General features: G+C 46.5%; 1 protein-coding gene across 2 annotated transcripts in view; it reads right to left on the bottom strand.

Moving 5' to 3' along the window:
- Positions 1 to 26,226, bottom strand: part of FGF12 (fibroblast growth factor 12) — a 294,978-nt gene that overhangs the window by 165,778 nt on the left and 102,974 nt on the right. The window contains exon 1 of one of the 2 annotated variants that reach the window (XM_042460903.1): positions 20,882 to 20,945. The exons of the other annotated variant lie outside the window; for it this stretch is intronic. Within the exon in view, the coding sequence (XP_042316837.1) occupies positions 20,882 to 20,930 (49 nt within the window). The 5' untranslated portion in view covers positions 20,931 to 20,945. Of the gene's footprint in view, positions 1 to 20,881; positions 20,946 to 26,226 lie in introns of those variants that run through there. 2 annotated transcript variants of the gene reach the window in all.

Raw genomic sequence — 26,226 nt, 5'->3', positions numbered from 1 at the left:
CACTCAAGGCGAGACCTGCCTCAGTTAGTGTCAAAGAAATTCCAGACTATTGGGATGGAAACACGGGATGGAACTTCTCTGGTTCGTAGAAGCAAGAAATCTGTCCCATTATGCGTAGGACCTCTGGAGATGGTCTCTGGGCAGCCCTGATCACATCTTTTACCGGATGGTAAAGATTTAGACTAATCTCCAGCCACCATGGGAGAGACTCATCTCGGTGGTGACTTGTCCGTCGTGCAGAGAAGTAAATCGGACGGGCTTCAAGCGAAGGTTTGGGCCGTTGAAGCAGAGAGCAAACCACGGCTGCCTGCCACCACGGGTGATAGATTGCTCTGAGTCCGTCCACTTTTGTCAGTACTCTGGTGATTAGTGGAAAGGGGGGAAACGCATAAAGGAGGCGTTTGTCCATTGAAATTGAAAGGCATTGCCAGAGTCGCCCCCGACCCGTGAGCATACTTTCAGCTGAGCGTTGCTGGGGAAGCGATATTCCATATGGCGTGCCCACGTGAAAAAGCGAGAGACACTCTGGGTGGTTTTCCATTCGTGGCATGTTGTCTGGGACTGCTGAGTGATCCGCTAGGTCGTTCTCCTTCCTGGGGTGAATGCACTGAGCGAATGTTGCTATGCACCATCCCAGATCCGAAAGGTGTGGCTAGAGAGTCCTGATCTGTACCTCCTGTTTTGAGGTAATACGGTTGTGGGTTGTCCGTAGGAGGAGTACCCCCTTGTTGAAAGTAAGCTTTGAAAGCCCTGAGTCTTTCCTACTGCAACATTTCCAATGCATTGATGGGAGGTTCAACTCCGTTAATGTCCATTTGTCCTTTACAGTGAGTCCTAAAGCTGGGACCCCATCCCTGCGGGATGCACTGTGTCGATTACTCTGGCGAAGGGGTAAATGGCATGCCTAGCAGACTTGTCTGGTTGGACCCTCTCAGACAGGTGGACCTCCTTGGAATGGGAAATTTGTCGGTGGTCCTCACCGGATCGAGTGGACAGGAACAAAACTGTACGGGTCTGGCGCGTCTTGCCCAGAGGTAACGAAGGTTGTGGAGGCTAAGTGTCCCATCGCCATCTGTATCAACGGGCTGTAGGTTCTGTCCCGTAGACAGGCTCGTATGCGAAGTTAGGGCTGGAACGGTCGGATGGGAGGTAAGCCCTGCTGCTTCTGAGTCCAGCAATGTGCCATAAAATTGATTGTCGACGGTCAATTGGGATTTTCGGGGACACGAATCCCAGAGCCAGAGTCTTGGGCAAAGTCCGGTGTTAAGGCCTCTCTGGATGGTGCTTGAATAGCCAGTCGTCCAAGAGGGGAAACACTACGATCCCTTGCGACGTGTGCTATGACAGAGCCATCACTCGTGAAACTCTTGTGCTGAGACAGGCCGAATGGAAGGACCTGTATTGAAGAATCTGGTCCAACGTGAAGGCGAGGAATCTGCGGTGTCGTTCTGTATCGATGTGAAAAGGCGTCCTTCAGTCCGCGTGGCGAACCAGGTCTTTCTGCAAGAGTGGCAAATAGAAGCAGGTTCCATCCTAAGCGTCTATAAGTATGAAGGTGTTAGGGCCCGTAAGTCCAAAATTGGCTAAGCTCAGGTTTTAGGGACTGAAGTATTTGGAAAAAAGCAGTATCGGGCTGGGAAGGTTGTACAGGCTCATAGCGCCCTTGTCCGAAGGGACGCACTCGTCAAGGGGTCGAGGGTAGGGTGGTAAGTAGCCCGGTGGAGGGAGCGTAGAGAACTCCAGGTACCCCTTGGACTATATTAGACCAGAGTCTGTTGAGATGGAACCAGGTGTTAAAGGCTGCAACCCCTCTGGTGGGAGGTGACGAGTCGCTAGGGGACTCAGAATCTCTTTGCCCCTAGCACTTTTTTCTTATAACCGGTTGGAACGCTTTGGCGGGGCGCGGTTGTTGGAGGGAGACCTGGAGCGTCCGCCTTGGCGTGTGGAACTGAGCTGGAACTGTCCTCCGGATGGTGGAAGCGTTGCTGGCCGTGGGGAACCGTTCCGGTGCCACTGTACCGGCTTAGCGGCGGAGGATGGGCTGACAGCGTGTTTCTTTCAGCGTTTTCTCTGTACGAAAGCTTAATTTCGTCTGTCCTTTATTGAATAGCCGAATTATCGAAGGCATCCTCTTTGCCGCTTGGCTGGGAGTCATCTGAGGACGGAGCCAAGCAACGGCGAGAGCTACGGACAAGAGGACTTGGAGGAGCAATCGGTTGTGGGGGCTGGAATTATTTGTTTGCCCCCACGATTGGCGGGCCCCCCCATGTTCCGGATGGGCGCCATAAGCTCATCCCCAATCCGTGCTAGTCATTTTTTATGTCCAAGGCAGCGGAGGCTAAAACTTTTTGCAGCCATCAATTTTTCTACTCTTTTCATGGGGGAGAGAGGGGCGAGCGCAAGGAGGTTGTGAGCCTCGACAATGCCGAATTGGGTCTGGGTGGTTAAATACCAAGCGGTCCGGGGGTGACCCTGTAAGTTTCAACTTCTGGAAGTGAGAATGGATGCTGGGAGTATCCCATGATCTCTTGCGATCTTTCCAGGGGGAAGAATGCTAGGGATGGTTGGTGGGCGCAGCCTGGATCCGACGTTCCACCGGGTCAAGAGCATCCTCTTCGGGAGCAACCTCCGTTTGAGGGATCCGCCATTCTGATTATTTGTCAGAAAGGACGGACGTCTCAGAGCAGGGGCTCGGTTCCCCAAAGCCAGGATTGTTGCATATGTTGGCAGGGGAGAAACAGAACGAGAGCGTGAAGCAGAAAGAACTCTACTTGTGCTCAAAGGGACGGGTCTCTCGAAGGAGAGCGATGTGTGACGCCCCTTCGTTGTGAGGAGAGTGGGGTCTACTCTTGTAGGACCCGGACGTTGCGACGGAGATGTCTGCGTGACGGGGACAAGTATTGGCGTTGGTAGTCATAAATCAAGTCCGGGTAGTATCAAATAATGCCCTGTCCGGTTGATAGTCTCGATAGGGGGGTGGCCGGTCCCTATCAGGCTTCGTCAGTTCAGTCCCAGGTGCCTGTCTCTGTAAGCGAGAGCCAACTCTTGTGGGACGAGGTGAGGCTCTGGCCCGTCTAGGCGGGATGGTGAGGTCCATCTCGTTGGACGATGTGCCGGATTCCTCTGCCTCGAGTGATATCGCAATCGAGTCCGGAATTTCTCCTTCGACTGGGAGATCGCCAAGGTTGACTATCTCTAGTCTGCAGGAACAGGATGCGAAGAGATCAAGATTCTCGCTCGAGTGGTGGGCTGAGGACAGGCGAGCTCTGGGATTGGAGTTGGTACCGGCCGCGACCTGGAGGGGCACCGACACCGGCTCGGGACCTTGCGCGTCTTAGGTTAGGAGGGAGGAAGCCTTCAATAGAGCGCTTCACTCTGGTCTCTATTTTTTGGGCCTGGGCTCAGGCCTTCAATCGCAGTCTCTGGATGTGGCTCTCTCCTACATAGGCACATTTGTCGTGCCATTGAAATGGTATTTTAACCCGCATTTAGCGCATGTTTAAGGAAGCATGGCGCGAAGCTTCCAGTTTGGCAGTCAAACAGGTTGAAACGGGGGCAAGGTGAAATCGGCAAGAAAGAATGGTCAAGTCCGTTCGTGGTCAATGTCCGAAGGCTAGGTCAGAGATTCAGAGCTGAACAACAGCAGTCCTCGAGCGTAGCGCGGCGGATGAGGAACTGAAAAGGGCGGACCGCCAGGGACTTATATCTGGGCGGGGCTACCCCAAAAAGTTGCAAAGAACGCAGAAAGTTACATGCTTTCTGCCCAAGATTCTAGAAGTTCCGATTGCTGCGCATGCGCAGAAATAACCATTTGTGTGATCGCAGAGACCACGAAGAAGAACTATTCCTGTTCACTTCCTACTATTCTCATATCTTTAGGATGGCGATGGGCATGCTTGCAGTTCAAAATCCTAGTTGACGGGGTATGGGACACCAAGCCAGGGGACCATCTCCGCTACAGGATAAGGGTCTTGGCCTGGGTATCTGAATTCACAGTTTAGTACCCAAATTACTGAAAGGATGATGGAACCCACAGCTCAAGAGCTGTGCTTTCCCTCTGTAGACCAGCGAACACCCATTTACAACTATTATTATTTTATTAACTTTTATTTAAAGCGCTGTAAATTTACACAGGCGCTACTCATCTTTTAGTTAGACGGTCCCGCCTAGCTTACAATCAGAAGACCAACACAAAAGGAGAGGGGATGGTGGTGGGGAATGGGTCATGTCCAGCGTTCTTCTCCCCTCGAGGCCTGACCCAGGCTCAACTGGACGAAGGCTGGCTTCTTATGATGTTAAAGGAGGCTTTGGCTCAGAGAGGGCTCACGCTGGGATGTTCCTACAATAAAGCTTTAACTCAGTTTGAAACTGGTAGGAAGTGATGGTGTGCATGGGGGAATAGGTTTCCATTGGCAGCAAGTGAGAAGGACTATGGGGAGCGGGCAGTGTAGTTACACTGTGACGGAGACCTTACTACAAGACGAGGGATGCAAGTAAGAAGGAGAAGAAGGTCAGATAGTAAGGAGGGCCATCTGGGGTTGAGAAATCAATAATAAAAGCCTTTTGTACCGGAGGCGGAAGGGGAAGGGGAGGCAATGAAGGGAGGATAAAAGAGGGAAACATGGTCAAATGGTGAGGATGTACATAAGGCAGCTGAATACTGGACAGAGTAAAGGATGGAGGTGTGAAAGAGGAAGCCCTGTTAGAGGAGGTTACAATAATCTGTGCGAAACCACAGGGAGGACCAGAGTCTTGCAGTAGAATTGAGGGAATGACAGATCTGGCAATGTTGTGGAGAAAAGAATCTACAGGCCTTGGGGTGGCCTGGATCTGGGAATAAATGACAGAGAAGAGTCAAATGAGCCAAGACCCGCCCTTGTGAATGGTTGATAGAGTGTCATCAACAGAAACAGAAAAGATAGTGAAGGGGGTTTAGGTGGAAGACAAGAAGCTCAGTCTAGACATGTGAGCTTCAAGCCCAAAGCCATATCCACTGAGGGATGCGTCCGACAAGAAGAAATTGTGTCAAGCTTGGAGAAAGTCAGGTGGAGAAGACAGCTGAGTGTCTGGCGTAAGATAGGAGAACCAAAACTGATGATTTCCTGGACGTGTATACAGAGAACAGAAGGACCCAAGACAGCCTGGGAACTCCAACAGATAGGGGAACGGGACGAAGTCGACACCCTGACACTGCAAAGATCTGTCTGACAGTAAGATTTAAACCATCGAGAGCGAGTCGGGACCCAAGTCAGAAGTAATAACCAAGAGACAGTGACACAGTTCAAAGGCTGGACAATCAAGAAAATGGAATGAGTAGAGGCCGTTGCCTGGCCTGCAAAGATCGTTGAGATCTTGGTGAGGCTGTTTCTGTAGGTGCCGTGGGCGGAAGCAGACTGAAAGGGTCTAGGAGGGAGTGGTTCAAGAAACTTAATAGCAGGAGAATAAACGACCCATTCCGACCTAGAAAGAAAGGAAGAGAAGAAATGGACGATAGCTAGACAAAGATGAGGGGTCGAGGAGGGTTTCTTCTTCAGAGGGGAACAGAGCATGTTGAAGTCAGAAGGGAAGAACCCATAGAGAAGAAGAGATAAAGATATAAGGAGAGGGCAGAGAGAAGGGCTAAGCAGAAGAGAAGACGTGAACGTAATAGGTTTTGAGAATTTAGCCGCGTAGAGAGTTTCACCAGAGAACGGGGAAACCCAGAGAGTTTATTATTGAAGGTCAGAGGTTAGTGGTAGGGGCAGCGGGAGAACTATTTCAATCGAATATAGTGACTTAGGTGAAGTAGTTGCAAAGTCAGTGGGAAAATATAGAAACGTTGAGGAAGGTTTTAGTGTGATTGAAGCAGGAGAACAAACGCTACGCTCACGCCTCTCTTAGCCAGATCAGCGATTTAAAATAGTTCGTTTCCAGACGAGCACTGAAAAGAAAGGATGAATTTAATGAATGAATCAGCGGTTCTAGACCTTTCCAAAGACGTTCGGCTGCTCAAGAGCCAGGAACGATAGTGGGAGTGAGCCGGCTGAGGCCTAGTCAGGGGGAAGACACGTAATATCGGAGCGGCTGTCAAGAGTTGAAGAAGAGTGGAATTAAATAAAGACATTGCTAATCAGCGAGTCTCCAAGATCAGAGAAGAGGGATGAATTAAGTCTTACTGATGGCAAGTTAACAGACTGAAGGTGCCGGAAATGGCGCTACATAAGACGAAGTGGGATATAAGTAAAGTAAAGAAATTAAATGTGTGACAGGGAAAATAAGATACCAGGGAGTGGAATGACACTTTACTGCAAGAATGGGTCAAACAGGACAGAGGAATGGGTTGAGGAGTGAATGGTGAAGCCAAAAGAGCAAACAGGGAGCTAGGCGGATGAAGAAGATGTTGGGATTGTCAGGTGAAATAAAGTCACTAGGATCAGAAAGGGACTTATCAGAAGAAAAAACGTAGCCAATCAAAGTCAGATATTGAATATCAAGCTATTTGATGGCACAGCGGTGTCAGTTGCAGAACGAAGGCCTCAGACTACCTTTTCCCTGATCAAACCCCAATTACCAAGAAGTTCATATGGCCCCGACCTTCCACAAGAAACAAGACTCCACCCATTCGAGCAAAGCCCCTTGGCGCAGTCTTTGAAAGCCGATAAAGCTGTGGTCTTTTGAGAAACCCCGTCCGGCAAATATAACTTGTCCCTGATCAGATTGGGTCAAGTTCAGGGGGGATTTAGGTCCAGGGAGGGCAGTGAAGGAACATGCCTTTTTTTTTATTTGACAGACAATGGCATACTCCTACAGTTAGATCATAGATAGATAATGTGTTGCTTGTAGTACATTTCTTCATAATAATTAATAATATAATAATAATACGTTTTTTATTAAACTATTCCGCAATGATCATCGGTGTACGTAAAAATTCAATAGAATACAATACAAATACCAGTGACAGTAAAGGAGGGAGGGGTTGTCCTTCAGGCTGTCTGATTAGCTGGGTTGCCTTAGTCACTCTAGGCCAGGACGTTTGAGGAGGGAGGGGCCTCTTCTCAGCGTCTGATTTTGGGTTGCTTCCCTGATCGTCCCCTGGGCAAGTGACAGTGAGGAGGGAGGGGCCTCTCCTTCAGCTATCCCCGATTGCTGGGTCGCTGATCGCTCCTTGAAGCAAGGGACATTAGGAGGGAGGGGCCCTCCTTCAGCTGTCCCCATTTGCTGGGTCTCTGATGTCCCCTGAGGCAAGGTACAGTTGAGGAGGAGGGGCCTCTTTAGGCTATCCCCGATGTGCTGGGGTCTGCCTGATCGCCCCTGAGGCAGGTGACAGTTAAGGGGGAGGGGCCTTTCTGGCTGTCCCGATGTTGTGGTCTGCCTGATCGCTTCCTCTGGGCCAAGACAGTTAAGGAGGAGGGGCCTCTTCCTTCGCCGTCCCCGATGTTGTGGTCTGCCTGAGCTCCCTCTGAGGCCAGGTGCGTTAAGGAGGGAGGGGCCTCTTCCTTCGGCTGTCCCGATGTTGCTGGGTCTGCTGATCGCCTTCCTCTGAGGACAAGGTGCATAGGAGGGAGGGGCCTCTTCCTTCAGGCTGTCCCTGATGTTGCTGGGTCTGCCTGATCGCTCCCTCTGAGGCCAAGGTGACAGTTGAGGAGGGAGGGGCCTCTTCCTTCAGGCTGTCCCCGATGTTGCTGGGTCTGCCTGATCGCTCCCTCTGAGACCAAGGTGACATTAGCTTGGTCCCAGCAAGGCACCTCACTTTGCAAGAGGCTTTTTTTCTAAATTATTTTGTATATGCGAATGCTACAATGTGAATGTTACAATTGTTTCTCTTTCAATTTGGCAAATTGATATAGAATGCTTTTGTTACTGTATGTGTCTGTAAGGAATTCTGGGGTGGCTGAGGGAAAGCAAATGATACAGAGATGGCATTCCGAGGTGAGGAATTGATGATGATGATGATGATGATGATGATGATGATGATGATGATGATGATGATTGTATGTGTATGAGGCATTCTGGGGTCGCAAGGAGGGAGGATGCAGAGATGGCATTAGATTACATTTTGGGGTTGAAAACGGAGGCAGAGGAAGTTCCATAATCTGTAGTGACCCAAATACACAACACACACATGCACACGCACACACACACACACACACACACCTGGAGGTGTTTAAATTTGACAAAATATGTGCATACTGCTGCCAGGTGTTTTTTTTTTAAAAAAAAAGGAGGGGGAAGCACCCATCCGGTTCTGCAGTTGCTGTAGGAAATGTCACCTTTGACGAAAGTGGAAGTGAATTTGATTGACAGCAAAGGAGCCTTCTTTTAAACCGGTACCTGCAAATGTGAACTCTCCGCAAAGAGCTGCAATGGCATTCAGGGTTAAATTACCCCGATTAAGGTAAATTATAGTGGGCACTTGCTTCCGGAGAGATTCAGGAGGGGGGGACCCGGATCTGCCCAGTTCCATCCAGGGTAAATGGTAGACTTGAGCAATTCAGCACAAAAGTCTCTTTCACTCCTAGCTTTCCTGGAAGCTTTTTGTGGGAATACTGGCTTGGCAAGATGGGACGGTCCGACCTAAGCGTTTTCTTTCCAATGTCCTGATATCCATCTCAGTCAGTCTACAAGGCTGCCATATCAAAACAGTGGCCTTTTATTTCAGTCTGATGAAGTCAACATTCAGAAATAAGTCTCGGAGGAGGCATGTGGTCGTAGTGGGGGACTCCTTGCTCAGGGGTACAGAAGCAGTGATTTGTAGGCCTGACAAGATGTCTCGAGAGGTGTGTTGTCTTCCAGGTGCAAAGATCCGGGATGTGACAGAGAGGCTGACAAGACTGGTCAAGCCTACTGACCAATACTCCTTCCTTTTGGTCCATGTGTGAACCAAAGATACTGCAAGACACAGCCTTCAGAACATCAGAAGGGATTATGAGGCTCTTGTTGGAAGCTGAAACAAATGAATGCACAAGTTGTCATCTCGTCTCTTCTGCCAGTTGAAGGGCATGGTCCAGGAAGGGAGAGGAAAATAGCGGATGTGAACAACTGGCTTCGCAGATGGTGCCGCCGAGAAGGATTTGGATTCTTCGATCATGGGCTGCGGTTCCATGAGGAGGGACTTCTCGCAACAGACAGGTTGCATCTCACGCCAGTTGGAAGAAATGTTTTTGCCAACAGTCTCAAGAACTTGATCAGGAGAGCTTTAAACTGAGTCCCGAGGGGAAGGGAGACAATATTAAGGAAGGCAAAAGGGATGGCAAAAATAGTCAAACTGGCATAGAGGAAACAAGGCAAACAGTGCAAGGACCCAACAGTGGGAGGCAAAAAAACTTGCACAGGCAGCAAGTAAAAGGGAACCATGGTCTGCGATGTCTCTACACTAATGCACAGAGCATGGGAAATAAGCAAGATGAACTCGAACTCCTAGTACAACAAAGCAAATATGATATAATAGGCATCACTGAAACCTGGTGGGATGCGTCTCATGATTGGAATGTGGAAATAGAGGGGTATAACCTTATTAAGAGAAATAGGCCAAACAGGAAAGGAGAAGGAATAGCACTATATGTCAGAGATATTTACACCAGTGAAGAGATCCAGGACATCACTCATGGAACCGGTGGAGAGATCTGCCCGCCCCACTCAAGAATTCCAATTGGGTGAGGGAAACAACAAGGATGTTACGGTGGAGTCACTACACAGACCCCAATCAGACTGAGAATTGGATGATATCTTTAAAAAAGATGACCACACAGTAGAAAAGATGAGACTTTTTGTCAGTAGTAGTGATACTTCAACTATCCTGATATTTGGTGGAAGTCAAACTCAGCCAAATCCTCAAGGTCTAGCAAATTCCTCACTTGCCTGGAAGACAATTTCATGGTCCAAAAAGTGGAAGAGGCAACAAGGGGGTCAGCTATTTTAGATCTGAACCTAACCAACAAGGATGACTTGGTTAATGGGGTGTAAGTGGTGGGATCATTAGGTGGAAGTGATCATGTTCTCCTGGAGTTTGTTATACAGTGGAAAGGAGAAGCCAAACAAAGGGTGCTCAACAGTGGCTCCTTTTCATCCTGGAGGGAAGTGACCAGTGGGGTCCCACAGGGCTCTGTCCTGGGCCCAGTGCTATTCAACATCTTTATCAATGACTTCGATGACAGAATTGGGGGCATACTCATCAAATTTGCAGATGACACCAAATTAGGAGGAATAGCTAATGCTCCAGAGGACAAAAGCAAAATTCAAAATGACCTGAATAGAATAGAAAGCTGGGCCAAAGCTAACAAAATGAAATTCAACAGGGAGAAATGTAAGGTACTGCACTTAGGGCAGAAAAATAAAATGCACAGATATAGGATGGGGGACACCTGGCTGAATGAAACTAGTTGTGTGAAAGGGATCTAGGAGTCCAAGTACACCACAAGTTGAACATGAGTCAATAGTGTGATGCGGCAGCTAAAAAGGCCAATATAATTTTAGGTTGCATCAATAAAAGTATAGTGTCTAGATCAAGGAAAGTAATAGTGCCACTCTATTCTGCTCTGGTTAGGCCCCAACTGAAATATTATTGTGTCCAGTTCTGGGCACCACAATTCAAAAAGGACATTGAGAAACTGGAGCGTGTCCAAAGGAAGGCAACTGAAATGGTAAAGGTTCTGGAAACTATGCCCTATGAGGAATGACTCAGAGAGCTGGGGATGCTTAGCCTGGAGAAAAGAAGATTAAGAGGTGATATGACAGCACTGTTTAAATATTTGAAGGGATGTCATTTTCAGGAGGGAGCAAGCTTGTTTTCTGCTGCTCCAGAGACTAGGACCCAGAACAATGGAAGAGATTCCACCTCAACATTAGGAGGAACTTTCTGACAGTAAGGGCTGTTTGACAGTGGAACACACTCCCTTGGAATGTAGTGGAGTCTCCTTCTTTGGAGGTGTCTAAGCAGAGGCTGGATGGCCATCTGTCAGGGATGCTTTGATTCAGATTTCCTGCATGGCAGGGGGTTGGACTGGATGGCCCTTGTGGTCTCTTCCAACTCTATGATTCTATGATTCTTTGGACAAAACTAAAGGTCAAGCATACATACATAAAATAAAAGTATTTAAAGGCATACCCCCCTTCCAAATTTGGCAAACAAAAGGTTTTGCTTCTCATAACACAGCTAACAATTTCTAAAACAGCAAGGTTACTTTCAAGGGTCTTTTCTCTCCTTATGCTCAAGTCATCATTGTCTTGATAACGGCCTGCTAACAAGCTACTGAGCTCACCAACAAGAACCAAACCCTCCTACACAAGCCGCTCTGAAGGCCACACAGCTGAACAATCTTTTCTCCAACCCTACACTGGAATGACAAACACATAATATTCAACTCCTATATTTCTGACATATAAAAACCCTTAGCAATTTTTCTATTACATATGATTGATCCTTCTTATACAGCCTTGAGGATAACAACTTGTTGTTTCTGTTTCCCAAACAGGTGTCTCACCAACATGCTGCCTTCATAAGATTTGCAGTTCAGATCATACCACACCAACTAGTAAGAATATCAATTAATAGAACACAACAAGCAAATATAAGCAACCAAATATATCAGTCAAATATCAAAGGCATAGTACACAGCACCCCTCCCTGCCCCCCTTACAATGCCTACAAAGGCTGTTCATATCATTATATCTCTATATTAGGCACAGCAGCAGTATGTCCCAGGGCCTATTATACATATTAGGCATATAGCATATTAGGCAGGACAGAATTATGGCATCATGTCATATCAGAAGCATGGCAGTATGTCAGTCAGGACTGAACTATGGCAGGATTAACCCAGGAAACATGTATAAGGACAGGAAACATGCATAAGGCCAATTCCATCACCAAACAGTTCTTTTTAATTGTTTTTATGGGCATTTCAGGCTATGTGACCATGTTCTGAAAGAGTTGATTCCTGACGTTTCACCAGCATCTGTGGCTGGCATCTTCAGACAATGCAGTCATGGAAGTAAGTGGGGTATATATACTGTGTGACCCTTGGGTGAGAGGAAGTGATTTACATGTTCATCTGTGTGTTGGTCTGTTGGTGAATGGCAAGGCCTCAGGGTGTCTATTTAATTAGTGATCCATTGTCTGCTAGTGATCCATTCTCTGAAAATGCCAGCCAGAAATGCTGGTGAAGGGTCAGGAATAAACTCTTCCAGAACACAGCCTCATAGCCCGAAATACCCACAAAAAAACTATGGATGCTTGCCATGAAAGCCCTCAACTTCACAGTTCCTTTTAAGCTCTGTTCCCAGTGATATGCTCCCCCTGGGAGGCAAACACCCCTAAAAATCCTACACAAGCCCCACTGAAATGAAAGAGCAACATCTTCCCTATCCTACATTGCCAGGATCAACTTGGGCTGCATCTGGACTGCATAATTAATGCAGTTTGACACTGCTTTAACTGTCAGGGCTCCATTTTATGGAATCCTGTAATTTGTAGTTTGTTGTGGCACCAGAGCTCTTTGACAGAGAAAACTAAATAGCTCACAAAACTACAAATCCCAGAATTCAATAGCAATTAACTTAGTGTCAAAATGCATTAATTCTGCAGTGCTGGTGCAGACGTGGAAGAACACAGATTGTCCTGGGGAAAAGGCTGCTTCTTTCTCTTCCACCCCACCAACTTCCACCCCAAGCACACAGCAAAAAACCAGTCTTAGAAAGAACCCAAAGACCATCTAGTGAAATCTCCTGATCCCAGTGTAAGAAACCCACAATTAAAACATCCCCAACTGGTGGCTAACTAACTTCTCTTGAAAAACCTCCTCCAAGGGTGGAAAGTCATCTTCCACCAAAGGTGGAAACAGTACAAGGCCCCTCTCCAGTGCTTTCACGTCTGCTAAGCAAAGGCCTGTGGGGACTCAGCCCAGAAACCCTTTGGTGTGCTATGCTAGTGGATACATTTCTTTCAGGGTCACAAAATAGTGGCAGAGAAGGAAGGTAGATGAGTGCCAGAATCCTGTTGGCGCTTCATGCAAACATTAAGTGTTTTAAATTGCCATCTCAAAAGTAATGAGTGAGACCCTGCATCTGAAGCTACAAAGTGCAACTTTATGATGCTGGCACAGGAAACATGCTCACTAGGAAACATGCTAGTGAATTGCAATAGTACACAACAGAGCACCACATAAGATGTCCTGTTGCACAATTGGGGGGGGTCCTATTGAGCAATTGGGCAGTTGTGCATCAGAAGATGTATTTATTTATGTATGTATTTACTTTATTTACTTTATTTATATGCCACTTTTCTTCCAGGCCAGGATCCAAGGTGGCTTCCAGAACAACAAATTTAAAAATGTTTACGAAAGTTTTAAAAGCAATTTAAAAACACTACATTAAGACACTATAAAACTGATTGAAAACCATACAAAGTTAAAACCAGATAAAACATACATCTTTATTAAGAAACTTCCCTGCTTAAGCATTAAAAACTGGCATGAATAAAAATGTTTTTACTTGCAGGCGAAAGGAAAGCAGGAAGACGTTACACACAGAAGTACACTGAGACTGTTGCCACATTGCTAGCTCTGCTTGCACAATGGTCCCAATGGTGTAGCTATGTCTCCACTCCTCTACCGAGAATACAAACTTTGTGCAACAGGGCAATTCAATGTTATGCAATCCTAAATCAGTTTATGATCTTGTAAGTTCCCAATAGGATGCTAGCCAATGCTCTAATTGGACTGATTGCTTAAGGATTTTAAAAAAAATTGTTCCACACATTGTTTTAGCTGTTTTGTTTTAACTAATATCATAAGCTACTTTGACCCACATTTTGGCAGGAAAGCATAATATAAGTCTAATTATTTAAATGAATAAAATTCCCCTAAAACTGACCTTCTGGTCAGTTTTTAACTTGTATGTTTGTTGTTTGTTGTTGTTTTTTGTTCTGTTTTTTAAATATTGTATTGAATTTAATACTTTTTAAAGGAGGGGAGGGTACCAGGGATTTTATATGTTTTGTATTTTTAACTTTGTTAGCTGCCCCGATTGTTCTCAGAGGGGTGGGATACACATAAATTTTATTATTATTATTATTATTATTATTATTATTATTATTATTATTATTAGTATTAGAAGTGTTTGGACAATCACTTCAAATTCACAGACAGAGAGTTGCCTATGAGGGATTAGTGCACCTCCAGGGGCACAGTGAGTAAGGATAGTGCATGAGCACTTTGGGTATGCATTCAGTAGCACTTTTGTTGCCTTGGTTCAGTTGCACAACCCTGTCATTCCACATAAGTTGGTGAGTACCTCTGCAGATGGAAATTTGACCTATGCAAACCCAATGTTGGATCTGGCTTGAAATGATGACTGAAATGGTGAAAGGTCTGGAAACCATCAAGCCCTCTGAGAAGCGGCTTAGGGAGCTGGGGATATTTAGCCTGGAGAAGATTAAGGAATGGCATCATAGGTATGTTTAAATATTTGAAGGATGCCATACTGAGGATGGAGCAAGCTTGTTTTCTGCTGTTCCAGAGACTAGGACACAGAGAAGTGGGTTCAAACTCCAGGAACAAAGATTCCACCTCAACATGAGGAAGAACTTCCTGACAGTAAGGGCTGTTTGACAGTGGAAGATGTTGCTGCCTCAAAGTGTGATGGAGTCTCCTTCTTTGGAGGTTTTTAAACAGCGGTTGGATGGTGAACTGTCACAAGGAGGGCTTTGATGGTGTGTTCTTGCATGGCAGAAGCCAAAGGTACATGGCAGGGAGTGGTGGTCAGTGACCACTGGTGGGTCCCATGCCAATGTGCAGTGAAGCCATGGCATCTAATGTGCTAAGCCACCTCCCCAAAATAGATTCCAGCATTTTGAGCAGTTTCTATAAACCCTGGGTTGGATTCACCACCCCACTGACATGGGGCCAACAACATCCACCTGTGGAGGTTCAGAGGCTGGACAGGCAGAAACTGGAGCGAAGGCTCCTAATGATGCAGCTTCCACCTAAAGTCTTAGCAGGGAAACATCTTTAATGAGTGCTCATTCTCCAGGCCAAGAGAGATCTCTCTCAGGGCATCTCCCTTGGCAAAGTGTTCCCCGGGTGTGCATTTCTTTCTCTGGAAAACCAAGAGGTATTTGCTCATGAGCCAGGAGAATTTCTCCCTCTGGAGATGAAGCCTTTCCGTAAGAAAACAAGGCAGCCGTTGCTAGGCCAGTAACTCCAAGTAACTCACAGCCTTTGATTGCTGCACTTTAACAAACACAAAACACTTACATATATAGACACATGCACCCCTTTCCAACAGTGACTAGCAGATTTACAAGATCTACAGTTGATCCATGTTTTTAGGACTTGCTAGAATGTTACAAAATAGTAGCAAGCTTTCCAACTCTCTGGAGAGAACTTCTTTATGGCATTTGAGCCTTCAAGTTTGCAACACTCATAGTTTTAAGATGGGAGAATGGGAAATGGTTACAATCCCCAAAGGACAGGGTTGTTACAGGTTACATCTAAAGTTGCTGGGAGAAAGAAATGGAGAGTGTTTCCTCATTGCATAGTTATAGCACAATTAAATGTCATGGCTGAGAATCTTGGGATTTGTAGTTTGGTGGGGGGAGTACTTAGAATTCTCAATTGCATCCTCCTGAATTGCATCAGGCAGAAAATTCTAAGTAGTTCAGGACACTACAAATCCCATCATTACATAACACTTTTTAAAGCAGATATTCCAACTGCACAAATCCCACAGAATCATAGAGTTGGAAGAGACCACTTGTGCCATCCAGTCCAACCCACTGCCATCTAGGAACTCACAATCAAAGTATCCCTGACAAATGGCCATCCAGCCTCTGCTTAAAGACCACCAAGAAAGGAGGCTCCACCACTCTCTGAGGGAGTGTGTTCCATTGCCAAACAGCACTTACTGTCAAGAAGTTCCTCCTAATGTTTAGGTGGAATCTTTTCCTGGAGTTTGCATCCATTGTTCCAAGTCCAATTCTCTGGAGCAGCAGAAAACAAACTTGCTCCATCCCCAATGTGACACCCCTTCAAATACTTAAACAGGGCTATCATATCACCCCTTAACCGTCTCTTCTCCAGGTTAAACATACTCAATTCCCTAAGTCTTTCTTCATAAGGCATCGTTTCCAGGCCCTTCACCATTTTGGTCATCCTCCTCTGGACACACTCCAACTTGTCAACATCCTTTTTGAGTTGTGATGTCCAGAACTGGACACAGCATTCCCAGTGAGGCCTGACCAAAACAGAATACAGTGGCACTGTTACTTCTCTTAGACACTATATTTCTGTTGATGCAGCCTATTTTTTATTTTATTTTATTTTATTTTATTTAATATATATATATATATATATATATATATATATATCCAAGAGTATTAAAAGAACTGGCAAATGTAATATCAGAGCCATTGGCAATAATCTTTGAGAACTCCTGGAGAACAGGAGAAGTCCCAGCAGACTGGAGGAGGGCAAACGTTGTCCCCATCTTCAAAAAGGGGAAAAAAGAGGATCCCAACAATTATTGTCCAGTCAGTCTGACATCAATACTAGGAAAGATTCTGGAGCAGATCATTAAACAGAGAGTCTGTGAACATCTAGAAGGCAATGCCATAATCACAAAAAGTCAACATGAGTTTCAGAGAAACAAGTCATGCCAGACAAATCTGATCTCTTTCTTTGATAAAATTACCAGCTTGGTAGATGAAGGGAATGCTGTGGATATAGTATATCTTGATTTCAGTAAGGCCTTTGACAAAGTTCCCCATGACATTCTCACAAACAAGCTTGTAAAATGTGGGCTAGACAAAGTAACTGTTAAATGGATCTGTAATTGGTTGACAGGCCGAACCCAAAGGGTGCTGAACAATGGCTCTTTTTCCTCCTGGAGGGAAGTGACCAGTGGGGTCCCACAGGGCTCTGTCCTGGGCCCAGTGTTATTCAACATCTTTACTTACTTGCTAATTAGCTTACTTGCTGTTCACCGCTATGATCTTTGGAATAGTGGTATATAAATAAATAAATAAAAAATTATCAATGACCTGGATGACAGAATTGGGAGCATACTTATCAAATTTGCAGATGACACCAAATTAGGAGGAACAGTTAATACTCCAGAGGATAGGACCAACATTCAAAATGATCTGAATAGACTAGAAAGCTGGGCCAAAGCTAACAAAATGAAATTCAACACAGATAAATGTAAGGTACTGCAATTAGGGCAGAAAAATGAAATGCACAGATATAGGATGGGAGACACATTGCTGAATGAAAGTACATGTGAAAGAGATCTAGGAGTCCAAGTAGACCATAAGTTGAACATGAGTCAACAGTGTGATGCGGCAGCTAAAAAGGCCAATGCAATTCTAGGCTGCATCAATAAAAGTATAGTGTCTAGATCAAGAGAAGTAATAGTGCCACTGTATTCTGCTCTGGTCAGGCCCCACCTGGAATATTGTGTCCAGTTCTGGGCACCACAATTCAAAAAGGACATTGAGAAACTGGAGCGTGTCCAGAGGAGGGTGACTAAAATGGTGAAAGGTCTGGAAACCTTGCCCTATGAGGAACGACTCAGGGAGCTGGGGATGTTTAGCCTGGAGAAGAGAAGGTTAAGAGGTGATATGATCGCCCTGTTTAAATATTTGAAAGGATGTCACATTGAGGAGGGAGCAAGCTTTTCTGCTGCTCCAGAGAACAGGACCCGGAACAATGGATGCAAGCTACAGGAAAAGAGATTCCACCTCAACATTAGGAAGAACTTCCTGACAGTAAGGGCTGTTCGACAGTGGAACAAACTCCCTTGGAGTGCAGTGGAGTCTCCTTCCTTGGAGGTCTTTAAGCAGAGGCTAGATGGCCATCTGTTGGGGATGCTTTGATTTGGATTTCCTGCATGGCAGGGGGTTGGACTGGATGGCCCTTGTAGTCTCTTCCAACTCTATGATTCTATATTTGTATCCCACTCTTTTCCCAGGCCTGGGACTCAGAGTAGCTTCACAGCATTAAAAACAGTACAATTAAAAACATTTTCCCCATTGTTTGTGATGGTGTTGGGACAGAGAGAAGTGCTTTACCAGAGGATCTCAGAGTTCGGGCCGGTTCATACTAGGAGAAACAGTTTGCCAAATAGTGTGGACCTGAGCCATGTAAGGCTTTATAGATATTGGAAACAAACTGGCAGCCAATGAAGCTGTTTCAATAGGGGCATTGTATGGTTTCTGTAATCTGCCCCTGTTAACAGCCTGGCAGCAACTCTTTGAACCATCTGAATTTTCTGAACACTTTTCAAAGCAGCCCCATGTAGAGCCCATTACAGTAGTCCAAATGTGATATAACCAAGGCATGTACCACCGTGGCCAGATCTGGCTTCTCAAGGAATGGGCACAGCTGGCACACGTTTTAAATGTGTGAAAGCACTCCTGGTCACAGCAGAGACCTGGGCCTCCAGGTTCAAAGCTGAGTCCAAGAGTACCCTCAAAATGCAAACCTGTGTCTTCAGGGGGAGTGTGACCCCATCTAACAAAGGCTGGATCCCTATTCCCCGATCTGCCTTCCGACTGACCAGGAGCACCTCTGTCTTGTCTGGATTAAGTTTCAACTTGTTTGCCCTCATCCAGTCCATTATTGAAGACAGACACTGGTTTAGGACCAGGACAACCTAAAATCACATTGGCCATTTTAGCTGCCACATCACACTGTTGACTCATGTTCAACTTGTGCTATACTAGGATTCCTAGATCCTTTTCACATGTAGTCTCCTTAAACCAGGAGTCCCTCATCCAGGTGTTTCCCACTCCACCCAATAAATACATAAAAAGATAAATAGAATCCGAATTCGAACATACACAAAGCCAGCTTTTCTCCTTGCTTTTATATCTTGTCAGATTTTCCATGGGAATCAGTAGCGCTTATCTTCTACACAATGGATTTATGCATCTGCTTTTGTTTACTAACGAACCGGACAATCCAACAGCTCTTGCACCAATGTAACAATGTAAATCCCAACACAACAACACAGCAACACCAGTATGAGGGCCATTATTCCTCTTCCTTCATCCAATTTATGTTGCCAACATAGCCCCCTGTCCAAATTTGGCTTCTCCTCTTTTCGCCCAGATTGCCTGAGGAGTGCTCCCATTTAAGCATTTCATAAATATTTCCGGTGTCTCATTTCACCCTCATTTTTCCAATTACACACAATCAGTTTTCAAACTGCACATTTTTTCCACTGTGTGTCAAATGGCATGCTTAGAAAACAACAATGCTGCTCCATAACATGGGAGTTAAAATGGTATTAAAGTGTTAGTAACTATGTAGTGTAGATATACTGATAGACAATAGTTGATCCCTTCATCACTTTCTACATACACACAGAATCTGCAATTACCAAGACCATTTTCCAGCCTTAATTAAAACACTTAAGTTCTTTGCAAGATACAGAACAAAAATAAAGACATTATAGATATCTTAGTGACTCTCTAAACCAAGATGCAAACTATGCATCCCTCCTGATACTCTTAGATTGCAACACCCAGCAACCCCAGGAAGCCCAACACCCTTCCTAAGGATAAAAAGATACCTCCCTCCTTTTTAGAACAGAAGATTTTTAAAGTAAGGGCTGTCAAGGACAGGTCTATTGTTTTAAAAGTCAGCATGGCACAGTGGTTTGAGCGTTGGACTATGATACTGGAGATCAGGGTTCAATTCCCTGTTTGGCCATGGAAACCCATTGGGTGACCTTAGGCAAGTCACTCTCTCTCAGCCTCAGAGGAAGAAGGCAAACCCTCTCTGAACAAATCTTGCCAAGAATCCCCTTTGATAGGGTCAACTTACGGTCCCCATAAATCAGGAACAGTTTGCAACACCTTGTATTACCCAGTTTGTAGCACCTTGGAGAGCAGCATCTTAGTTGGTAACCCCCTGCACGTCAGCGCCCTGGTTTGAAGGATCTGGGTCTCAACACCCTGGAGGGAGCCCAAGGGAGGAAGGCCCGCAGAAGGAGGAAAGGGGCTGGTGGAGGAAGGCAGGCCGGTGGAAGACCCCAAAGACCCCGAGCACATCCCCCCCTCCATCGGCCCAGACCCTCCCCGAGGGCGGCTCTCCAGCCCTGTTGGATGCCAAGGCGCTGGTCCTCAGGAACAGCCAAAGACCCTGCCTCCTCCTCCTCCCACTCTCCCTCCATCCCATCCCTGGGCCTCTCCCTAGACAAAAGGGAAAGGGAGGATAGGGGGGACCCAATGGGTGCCCTCATAATCTCCGTGATGGGGGGCAGAGTAGTGCCCCTTGCCTCCCCCCACCAGAAATTGGAAGGGAGGAGAGGGAGAGGGACGCCCCAAGCCCATACCCACAGCCCTCTCCCCACTAGAAAGGGAAGGCGAAGGATGAGAGGAACCGCCCCACAGCCCCCACCCCACAGGGGCCCTATCATTGGGGTAGGACTACTGCCCCTGGCCCCCAACAGGAAATGATAGGTGGGGGAGAGGGAGCCCCCACCCCATAGCCCCCCATCATTGGGACAGAGTAGAGCCCCTTGTTTCCCCTCCCCAGCAGAGAGTAAAGAGGCGTGGAGGACCCCTCCAGCCCCCATCCCATCACATTGGTGCCTCCCATCATTGAGGCTAGAGTAGCACCACTGCCCCTCCTCCCCAGAAGAAAAGAGGGACAAGAGGAGGATAAAGACCCCCCTGTCCCCACCCCTCCCCATAGCCCCCATCAGTTGGAAACGACATAGCCTCTCTTCAATGGGGCAGGAGTAATGCCTCTTGCCCCCTCCCCAGCAGAAAGTGAAGAGGAGTAGAGGATTCCTCCAGCCCCCACCCCACCCCATAGATGCCCCCACAATCCCCACCCTGGTCACTGGGGCAGGGCAAGGACCCCTTGCCCCCAAGTGTCCCCTTCCCCATCCCACCCACCTGGGCTTCCGCTGGAGCTGAGTCGCCTTCCACAGAGACACTGCAGCATATGCGAGCCTTTGGTCCACAGGAGGCGGGCGGCGATCCGCATGGAGGAGGGAGCCCCCAGGCCCGGGACCCCAGCCCACCCCTCCCCTCCCCACCCCCCAAGAGGGAAGCCACCCCCTAGAGGCCTCCCCCTCCTCCTCCCCCATCGCCCCCCATGCTCCCAGAGGCCCAGAGGAGGAGGAGGCAGCAGAGAGTGGCAGGGCTGGGAGGCTGGCAGGGCAGGAGGGAAGGAAGCAAGGAGGGAGGGAGGGAAGGAGGGAGGGAGGTAAGGATCGCCAAGGAGGGAGCCCAACCCTCTGCTGGAGGGGAGAAGCTGCACTCCGTAAAACTTCCCCCTGTGGATGGAGAGGGGCCACAACGCCCCCTGGCGGGCATCTCGGGCCATGCCCAGGCCAAGGAGGGCCGCCCACCCAGGGAGCCCCAGCCAGCCTTGGCCACCTTTTCCTCCTCCTCCTCTTCCTCCTCTCCCAGATCCCACCTGTTGCTCTTTGCTGGCAAGTCAGCTATTGGTTGTGGTGTGCCTTCAAGTCGTTTCCAACTGATGGCGATTCTAAGGTAAGCCCTTTGTGGGCTTGCCTTGGCAAGGAACAATGGATGCAAGCTACAGGAAAAGAGGTTCCATCTAAACCTTAGGAGGAACTTCCTGACAGTAAGGGCTGTTCGACTGTGGAACACATTCCCTCGGAGCGTGGTGGAGTCTCCTTCTTTGGAGGTCTTTAAGTAGAGGCTGCGTGGCCATCTGTCGGGGATGCTTTGATTGAGAGTTCCTGCATGGCAGAATGGGGTTGGACTGGGGTCTCTTCCAACTCTATGATTCTATGATTCTAATTGCTTAAGAGTTTGCATTTGCCTTTGGAGAGGGCAATGGCAAGCCCCCTCTGACCGACTCTGGCCAAGTCACACTCTCTCAGGCTCTGGGGCTAAGAGAGTATGACATGCCCATCATACCATCTTTACTCAGGACTGAAACAACATGCAGGCATCTGACTAACATCTCCAATAATTTTGGGGTCCCCCCCCCTTCTGTTTGGTTTGTAACATCTTGCCTGATGAAGAAGCCCATGGAGCTTCAAAATCTTGCAAGAAGTATATTGTGCATTTCGGTTGTCCAAAAAAATTATTATTGATGGATTTTTGTTTGGATTTGTTCAGATTTAGTCAGAGGAGGTTTGCTATCACCATCCTCTGAAGCAAAGAGAGTGTAACTGGTCCAAGTGAGTTTCATGGCCAAGCTGGGAATCAAGCCCTTCTCCAAATTCAAAGGTACTACAGTGCTGGAGACCAGGTTTCAAATTCTTGCTCAACCATGAAACCCTTTGGATGACCATGGACAAGTCACAATCTCTCAGCCTAGGGTAAGAGAAATATGAACGGATCTTGCCAAGAAAAGCCAATGACAGGGTTGCCTTAGGGCTTCCCTAAATTGGAAATGACTTGAAGGCACAATAGCAACAAAGCATTTTAAACAAAAAGTGCAGAAAAAGGAGGGGGAAAACCAAGACCACCTAAATATCAGATCAGCAATTAAGCAGCAACTTCCCCATCATAGATCCTGGGTTCAGAGTGAAGAATTATGCAAACTCTCCTCCCAGCATTGGCACATTTTTGGTACATGGTGGCCGAGCTTCAAAAGAGCCAGCAAAGTTGCAAAATGTTTAGTTAATTTGCACCCTGTCTACTGTCTGGGTTAATCTGCTTTCTGTGCAATGGATTCAACAGCTGGTCATAGGAGAACGATAAGCAGCTTATGAAGGACACCCATGTGACACCCACCCTACTTCCTGAGGCTCTGAAACTCAGCAACCAGCCACTTCGCTTTGCCTTCTGGGATTTCAGCCACCAGGTGCCCTTCCAGATGTGCTAGGCTACAATTGCCATGACAGATCACACTGGGATTATGGGTGCTGTAGCACAAACACAGCTAGAAGAGCATCAGAAAGTCCTTTTATCTGCCAACCAAAAGGAGGAAGGGAAAGGGTGGAGAAGAAAGCTAGCAGCACCTTTAAGACTAACTGGGTTTTATTTTTGCATACGCTTTCATGGATATGAACTCACTTCTTCATATGTTGTACAAGGTGTTAATAAAAACTCAGGTATGAAGCATATTTCATAGAATCACAGAGCAGGAAAAGACCCCAAGGGCCGTCCAGTCAAACCCCTGCCGTGCAGAAAGATATAAAGCACCTCTGGCAGATGGTCATCCAGCCTCTGTTTAGGATTCTAGGAGTCTATGAACATTTGGAGAACTGCACAGTTATTAAATACCAAAATCAAGATAATCCAGGCCACAATATTTCCAATTTCTGTGTATGGTTGTGAAAGCTGAACTGTGAAGTAAGTTGATAGTGAAGAAGAGAAACGTCTTTGAAATGTGGTGCTGGTGGACAGTTCTGCAGGTACTGAGTTCTGAGAATCCTAAATTGGAAGAGACCTCAAGGGCCATTCTGTCTAACCCCTTCTGCCATGCAGGAAGGCACACTCAAAGCATTCCTGACAGTTGGCCATCCAGCCTCTGTTTAAACATCTCCAGAGAAGGAAACTCCACCACCAAGGAGTTTCTTGTGTCCCTTCTTGTGTCCCTTCAAGTCATTCCTGATATATGGCAACCCTCAGTTGAGCCCATCATGAGTTGTTGGGGGGGAGGGTGGCAGAGTTTGTTCTTTGCCTTCCTCTGAGGCTGAGAGAGTGTGACTTGACCAAGGTTACCCAGTGGGTTTCCACTGTCAAGCAAGGATTTGAACCCTGGTCTTCCAATGTCCTAATCCAACACTCAAACCACTACAGACTGCCAAAAGAAAAATGAATGGGTCCAAGAGCAAACCAAAACTCAGCTCTTTCTTGGAGCCAAGATGACTGAGGCTGTCATACTTTGGACATATCATGAGAATACAAGACTCATTAGAAAAGATAATGTTGCTTGAAAAGGTAAAAGGTAGAAGGACAGGTGGACAGACTCAATCAAGGAAGCCACAGATCGGAATCTCCAAAACCTGAGCAGAGATGTTAGGAAGTTCTTTGGAAGTCTCTCATGGTGACCCTATGAATGAGAGATCTCCAAAAGATCCTGTTACCAACAGACAACCTGATGGCACAGAAGAACAACAGAAGTAGCTGCAGAACAACAGCAACACATCTCTGCATGCAGAGTTACTCTTTGGTTGAACCGTGCAACTTTTGTTCTTAATGGCAAAATGGTACCCCAGACACCAAGAGTGCATCCTGATGCACAATGATGTGTGCACCCATCCACATCAGACAAAAATTCTCAGCGACTTCTGTAGTGGAACTTACACATGATTAAGACACCATCAGGATTCCAGCGAAGGAACAGAAAACCATGAGCTTATGAGTTTTCTCCCTAATTTTTTTTTAAATAAATTTTTTATTTCTATCCCGCTTTTTGCCAGGCAATCAAAGCAGCATACAACAGGTGACTGAGTGATTGGGTCCAAAGAAGTGTAAACCTTCCCAAGAACTTTTTTTTATTAGTGTGATACAAAAACATGGTCCATGTTTTGTTTTCCCAGCATATAAAAGGTGCTCTTACTTGGAAAGAGTCCTCAGATTTGCTCTTTCAAATTCCCTAGAGCCATCAAGAGTTTCAAGACAGTTGAAGGTCAAACCCCAGGGGAGAATTGTAGCATATGCCCAAAGGAGGAAAATGGGTGTGGAAAAAGGAGAACATGATCTCTCTCTCTCTCTCTCTCTCTCTCTCTCTCTCTCTCTCTCTCAGGCATAAGTAGCAAGCTCCATCAGATGTCATCCTTTTTGACTGCTCACATTGAGTATGCATTCTCTACACAGCCTTGCATGTGCACTCCAAAACCTCATGAGGATGAGGTATCTACCATTGAACTCCTCCCTCATGCATCACCCAGTGCTTTCTTGTTAAGGATCATTACTCATTAACATATAATGAAATCATTCTAATGCTACAAGGCAAAGGTTTCCCCTTCCTTCCCCCTCACAGGAGCAGAAGAGGAAGGACTGAGTCTGCTGAAGGAGAGGGCTCATGGCCTTGCCAGCTCACAAAGGATCCTTTATATACATGTACCCACAGGTGGGGTGTGCTGGGAAGTGCGTGTGTGTAGTGCATGAGCATGAGCATCGTGCTGAAAGAACCATTGATCCATGCACACAACTGAGGCAGTCTCTAAACTATGTCTAATTAATAAATGTGTGTGTGCCATCAAGCTGCTTGTTGATAAATGGTAACTCCATTGATTTTTTAATGTTTTTTTAGACAAGGAATCCTCAGAGCTGGTTTTGCCAGTTCCTTCCTCTGAGATATTGCTGACAGCACCTGGGAGTCAACAATAGTCTGCCATCCAAGGATGAACCAGGGCTGAGCCTGCTTAGCTTCCAAAATCAGACAGGATCTGGTACCTTTTACTGGACCAATATTCATTTAATAAATCCAGAACGATGATTAATAAATTATTATTATTATTATTATTAACCTTTATTTAAAATTGCGTAAATTTATAAAATAAACATAGAATCTAGTGGTGGAAGGACCCCACCCAATCAAGCCCCATTTGGCCATGCAGGAAGACACAATAATAATATATGAGATAGATAGATGAATTTTTGTATTTTGATACCGTCCGTTGGGAACCAATCCGGGGCGGGTTTACCAGTTAAATAACATACAGCTAAAAGACAATATGATTGTCCCGTCCCCCCTAAAAAAGTTGATGAACAAACATATGTAATTTAAAAAAAACCACAATAACTAGTTAAAATACAATAAATTGGAAACAAAATATACCAAAAAAAAACACTGCAACTTCAGTTCTAGAAGGGGGTTTGGAGACATTAATGAGGAGGGGGGGAAAACTGAGATGGGCTGGGATGATTTCAGTCGGGAAGGCCTGGCGTGAAGTGATCGTCTTGACAATATTTTTGAAGCTATCCAAAGAATGGTATTGCGGGATGCTCATCGGCAGGCCGTTCCGAGCTGGGGGCTGACACAGAGAGCTCGGGATGGTCGCGCAAGCCTGCGATTTTTGATGCTGCAACAAGTCTCCAGGGACCGGAGGCGCTGGGAGGATTGTATGGGAAGAGGCGGTCTCTGAGAAGCTTGGAACCTTTAGGGCTTTAAAGGTAATAACCAACACCTTGTACTGGGCCCGGAAACCAATAGGCAGCCAGTGGAGGGACCTCAAAACCGGAGTGATATGGTCCCTTCTGGATGTTCCTGACACAAGCCTGGCTGCCATGTTTTGAACCAGCTGTAGTTTCTGAACCAGGCACAAGGGTAGCCCCATGTAGAGTGCATTACAGAAGTCAAGGCG

The sequence above is a fragment of the Sceloporus undulatus genome, chromosome 3, assembly GCF_019175285.1.
Source record: "Sceloporus undulatus isolate JIND9_A2432 ecotype Alabama chromosome 3, SceUnd_v1.1, whole genome shotgun sequence".
Classification (NCBI taxonomy): domain Eukaryota; kingdom Metazoa; phylum Chordata; class Lepidosauria; order Squamata; family Phrynosomatidae; genus Sceloporus; species Sceloporus undulatus.
Note: the sequence above shows the minus strand (reverse complement) of the source record. Positions and strands in the feature narration are given on the sequence as shown.